General features: G+C 34.4%; 1 protein-coding gene across 3 annotated transcripts in view; it reads right to left on the bottom strand.

The window, feature by feature from the left end:
* Positions 1–222: 222 nt before the first annotated feature.
* ANP32E (acidic nuclear phosphoprotein 32 family member E) overlaps positions 223–6,111 on the bottom strand; it is a 29,422-nt gene continuing 23,533 nt past the window's right edge. For all 3 annotated transcript variants that reach the window (XM_055084350.1, XM_055084351.1, XM_007109691.4), the window contains 2 exons: positions 3,121–3,175; positions 223–2,455 (listed from right to left, as the gene is read on the bottom strand). In XM_055084350.1, coding sequence (XP_054940325.1) covers positions 2,385–2,455; positions 3,121–3,175 — 126 coding nt within the window. In that variant the 3' untranslated portion in view covers positions 223–2,384. The remainder of the gene's footprint in view (positions 2,456–3,120; positions 3,176–6,111) is intronic.

Raw genomic sequence — 6,111 nt, 5'->3', positions numbered from 1 at the left:
TTTCAATGTTAACTTTCAAGCTGATTCTGTTTCTAAAAAGACCTTCAAAGCCCCCAATGGTGATGTTCAAAAAATGAATGTCATACAGTGAAACTAATAATTAACAACAAATCTTCAATTTATTTGAAGCAATTCGGTTTCAAAAACTTTAAGTTACAGCAGTCACAGAAAAAAAAACACGGAACAGTCAGAAATAATAAAAGAATAATCAGGAGTACTGCATTTTTTGTTTGTTTTTAACACTGTCATGGCTTTATTCAAAACACAGTTGCACAAAAGTATTAACTTCAAAGTTTTTAAGGAGGGTTTTGAGGAATTCAACACACTATATACATACTGCCATACAAAGAGCATTAAAATAGGACCAAAAACTTCTACAAAATATAAAACCCACCCTTACTTATTTGCATGAAAATACCACCCACAAAGCTAAGTAAGTCTTAAAAAGTTTTTTGGAGGCTCTAAGTGTTGTTTTCAAACCAAAGAACTCTCATTTTGATTGCACAATAAGATGATTGATAAGAAAGTCAATATATAGATTTAACTTTTAAAATAAGTATTTTATAATCTGGCATACTATGCAATGAGAACCCTTAACAGACTAAAACAGGGCATTATAATTGTTAAAAAGGAGTAAAATGTTAGCCTTTTGGAGATTCCAATCCCCCCACTAAACTTATCCCAACAGTTTTATTTCAGTCAGTTATGCAACTTTTTTAGTTTATCCACAAATAACTTCATCATTTTTTACTTTAAAACCCCAAGTCATACATTTTAAACCAAAAAAGAAGCAATACTATATTCAGTAATTTAAATGTGTCCCAGTATGAAAGTGTAACTTCAATTAATTTGCTGATACTAACTTTTTAAAAACTTACAAATATTCAAAACAAAGGGGAAAAAATTCTTAGATAGCCAAGATTAAGAAAGCAATTGCCTTGAACATGGAGCCTCCACAACAAAAAAAGGAGATGTACTTGCCTACTCATAATATTATATTTAGTAGCTGTATAAGGAAACACACACAGTTACCCCAAATATTTTTCTATTTTTAATGGACATCCACCTGAAACCAAATCTTAATTTTAATATTTATTTAGTTTCAAATATTTTTCCAACTGTCCAGTATATTTCAATTAAATGCTATATCTGGTAATGCTTTAAAACTATAGAAAGAGTAATTAAAGGTTCTACTCAGGAAAATTAGAAATACTTTGCAGAGTGGTATCTAAATCATTTGGGAAGCTAATCTGATTTGAATGTCTCATTAATTATCAACAGGCAATTGTTCTGACTTTTGAGGAACACACATGCTGCTTCCAAGAGCCTCCTCTGCTTCTTTTCTTTCTTCATCCTCCTAATACAGTCTGTACATCTTGTCAAGAAAGAGATTTACAGTAAGCAGAGTCTGTTGCATAAAACTGTATTGATAATAATATTCGTATTTCAGAAAATACTCAATTTCTTTCACTTAGCTTGTTTAAAGCTAAGACAGGTCTGAAAAGGTGGTTGAGGTATAAGACAAAGTCATCTTGGGTATCCATAAGTTTCCCAACTCTTTTTTGAGAAGGGGGGAGTGAAACAAGAAAGGGAGGTGATCATAAAAGAATCACTGAGAGGAAAACAAAGAATGCACACTTAAAACAAAACAAAATAACAACCGTTGGCAGGTCATGATCTTTGATTTAAGAAGAAAGGGCTCTCCTACATGTCTCTGAACTCAGTATAAGCAATTTTTCCTTGAAAACTAAAATCTTCTTAGTCACCTGGCTTAAAAGGTTTTAGAAGCCTTCACAAAAGCCATGAACTATATTGTTGAATAGAACCTTTACTATTCTGCTCCTACTTTCCAAGCTACTCATGTGACAAAAAAGCACCCAAATACCCTCAGCCAAAAAAAAAAGTCACTGCCTTCAAACTAAAGATCTCTGGGTTGCCTCTAAAAAAATAACCAACTTATCATTCAAGAGACTATTTTCATTCCAGATTCCAGCCAACTGTGATTTCAGTTAATTTATAAATAACTTTAAAACCCTATGAATGAAATGCACCATATTACACCTGTGTAAAAGCAATCATGTTTTAATTATGCTAAAAATGACTAACACAGTGAGCTTTAATTAGAAAAATTAAGATTCTAAATAAATTGCTAGGGAATTTCACAATGGGGTCAATGAAAATTTGTCTCTACATACAATATGATCATTAACAGACTAGTTAATCTTATTTGGAATGGTAAGGCAAAAATAGTAAAACCACACTTTTCCTATAAAAAGTTACACATTATCTTCTGTAGGGATAGCTATCGTACATGAAGAAACAAAGAAGATGTGATCACTCTATTGCACACCCAGGAACATTACGGAATCTGGTCTTAGAATGATCTAGTCATCTTCTTCCTCTCCATCATCTTCAGCATCTCGTTTCCTCTTTTCCCCTCGAAGACCTTCTTCTTCTGAAAGAGTAAAAGGAAAACTGTAAAATACTTAATTTTAACAAATGAATATTTGTTAAGCTACAGAATTTTGAATCTTAGTGAAAAGTTAATGGAGTAAGAAAATTATAGGTTAAGTTTCCCCTCTGCATTACTTTCAATTTCAGTATTGAAACAGCCTTAATAGACTTAGAAATCCATAAATAATGACAGCTTGCTATGCACCCTTGTGGCCAAATCATGAAGTACAGATCAAGAAACCAAGGGCTTGACATCATTGGAATTGTTAGTGAATTTTTAAATTTCTTGAAAGGCCTAGGTAAATAGAAGCAGAGAGCAAATCTACAACGGGCATTATCTGGAGTTCAACTGTTCTTCTCTTAAAAATAAGGTTTCACCCCCTCCAAAATGAAAGGCCCTAAGAAAATAATAACTTGAGCTTATGGTTCCATTATCTCTTCATTCCTGTTTAGAAAATAAATGTTACAAGCTGTTTTTTTCTTTTAAATGGAATTAATGAATACCCTGAGAAAACTCCTCTTTAAAAAAGGTTTTACACCTTTCAAGGAATTCTATTATATGTTACCAACATCAAAGAGATCAGTGATAATTTGAATTATAGACTCATTCTTTAAAATCCATGAATAATAGCTTTTTAGGATTTTTGAATGGCTAATGTAACTCACCCTCTTCTTCTTCTTCTTCCCCTTCTTCAACATAGTCATCATCATCTTCTTCATCCTTGAGATTCAAATATTCAGTTTGAATATGATGCAAATGAACTTATTTTCAAAACAGAAATAGACTCACAGACATAGAAAACAAACGTACGGTTACCAAAGGGGAAAGGGGGTGGGGGAGGGATAAATTAGGAGTTTGGGTTAGCAGATACAAACTACTATATATAAAATAGATAAACAACAAGGTCTTACTGTATAGCACAGGGAACTATATTCAATATCCCGCAATAAACCATAATGAAAAAGAATATGAAAAAGAATATGTATATTTATACATATACATGTATAACTGAACCACTTTGCTATATACCAGAAACTAACACAACATTGTAAATCAACTATACTTCAATTAAAAGAAAAAAAATTCAGTTTGAGAATAAATAAGCCATGACATGGGCTATTCACTGTTTGATAATAATACATTCCCACAGGAGCAAAAACTATGGTCATCCTGTGTTCTGACAACCTCTGCCTCACTTACAGAGGTATTTTTTAAAAACCCAACTAAATCTAGTTTCTTCATGAAAACAAGTTATGTTTGAGACCAGCAATGTTCAAAAGAACTTTCTGCAACAATGGAAATGTTCTGTATCTGTGCTGTCCAATACAGTAACCACTAGCCACAGGTGGCTCCTAAGCATTTGAAATGTGACCAGTGCAAATGAGGAACTGAATTTTAATTTTATTTTACTATAACTAAATAAACAAATGTGCCCGGTGGCTAATGCACAGAGTAACTTTTGACTATTTCAAAGACACAGTCTTCTGTTCTATAGACTGAGGAAGGATCACCTCAATCTTAGCCTGAACACAGCTACACGTGTTGACTAAGTCACTTAATCTCTCTGGACCTTAGTTTTCCAATCAGTGAAATAAAGTATTCATCTAGAAAGATCTCTAAGTTCCTTTTGCATCTAAAAATATACACATCAAAATAGCAAATGTCAATAAAAATCACAATAAAACTTGATCTACAACTCCTGTGGAATGAGTTGTTCTGGATAGCTAAGATTTAAACATAGCCTTGAAACGTCATAACCATTTTTTTTTTTTACTTTAGCCAACTGGGATAAAATCTCTAAAGTGCATTGCACACTTCTACCATTTTATGCTAAACCTAACAAATCTTTTTCTTGAATTGTCAGTCACCATTGTGACCATAAGCAGTACACTAATTAGTATACGCCAATTCTCTCAAAGCCTATTAATATATATAAGATGGTTTTCTCCTTTTTAAAATGACCCTGGCCTCTATTTTGAGTTGTATCTTTCCCTAGTTTTTATGCCTTCTCTTTTGCAGTTAGTTACTATTTCAATTTTAATCTGCTACGGATTCAGAAAATAGATCAACAAGCTTACCAGAGAACTGAATATAAAAGAGAAAACAGGATTAGAATAACGGCTTGAATACTCTCCTACAAAGAAAATGTCTTTTGTTACGTATACCTTTTACAGTTACCGCCTTGTGCTTGGTTGTGTTCCAAATGGTTAAGTTCTAATATATGTTTGAAAAAATGGAATCAAGCTAGGGTCTCCCCTCCAACCCCAAAATAGTTTACTCCTCCTTAAAAATAGTTTAAATGGCAAATGTTAAGAACTGCTGGGTAGTTAGGAAAAACTTGGACAACCCACACTTTTCAAAGTATCCACAGCTCTATTTGTGTCTAGAAATATTAAACAGAACCTATTTTTCCAGCATTTAGCTTAAAGCCCCTGAGAAACTAAACTGCATGACACTTATGTCAGAAATCATTCTTATACAGTCAATTCAAACATGAAAACATTCCATACCAGAACATCTAAGCTGCCAGGAGCATAAGCAATAGATGGGGTAGCAAATAAACTAAGGAACTAGAGTAAAAATCAGGAGAACATGTGGGCTTACATTTAAAGAAGAAAAGAAAGGAAGAGAAGAGGGGTAGAGGAGAGAGGGGATGGAAGAGTGGGGAAATAGAGAGGAAAAGAAGGAGAAAGAAAAGGACATTTTAAACATTTCAAATCTGCAAGGAATGATAAATTAGAGTATTTAAATATTTATAATTTTTTAAAAGCCACTTGAAATACTAATCACATTTACTCATGATAATTTAGAAAAGTCCAAGTCTAAAAAGCAAATTACTTCTCTGGATTTTGTTTTAAACAAAACATGATTAATCAATTCATGTTTTTATGCCTTTTTAAAAAATATATCATCTATTAGATTACCAGAGACTTGCTCTGTAAAGATTATGGTCTTAGTTCCTAACTAGTGGGTAAAAAAATGTTTCCTCATTTGTACTATGAATAATGCAAGAACACCAATAATTCCCAATTCTTCTAAAGCCCCCATCTCCATTTTTTTTTTTTTTTTTTTTTTTTTTAATACGCGGGCCCCTCACTGTTTTGGCCTCTCCCGTTGCAAAGCACAGGCTCCAGACGTGCAGGCTCAGCAGCCATGGCTCACGGGGCTAGCCGCTCTGCGGCATGTGGGATCTTCCTTTTAGTACGCGGGCCTCTCACTGTTGTGGCCTCTCCCGTTGCGGAGCACAGGCTCCGGACGCGCAGGCTCAGCGGCCATGTCTCACGGGCCCAGCCGCTTCGCGGCATGTGGGATCCTCCCGGAACGGGGCACGAACCCGTGTCCCCTGCATCGGCAGGCGGACTCCCAACCACAGCGCCACCAGGGAAGCCCTGCCCCCATCTCCATTTTTAATGAAGTATACTACACATACATAAGTCCTTCTTTATACATATTAATTCCTTACCTCTGAAGAGCAGCTGAAATAGAAATAAGACTCAAAAAAACCATAGCTAATCAAATACCATTTCTATTTCCTTCTAGTTTCTTTTTTAAATCTTATAGTCTCTGAAGTTTCTTTGGCTCTTAGCTTCTAAAAACAAGGCATCGGGCTTCCCTGGTGGCAGAGTAGTTAAGAATCCGCCTGCCACTGCAGGGGA

This window comes from Physeter macrocephalus, chromosome 4 (assembly GCF_002837175.3).
Source record: "Physeter macrocephalus isolate SW-GA chromosome 4, ASM283717v5, whole genome shotgun sequence".
NCBI classification, from domain to species: domain Eukaryota; kingdom Metazoa; phylum Chordata; class Mammalia; order Artiodactyla; family Physeteridae; genus Physeter; species Physeter macrocephalus.
This window is presented reverse-complemented; position numbering and strand designations above follow the sequence as displayed.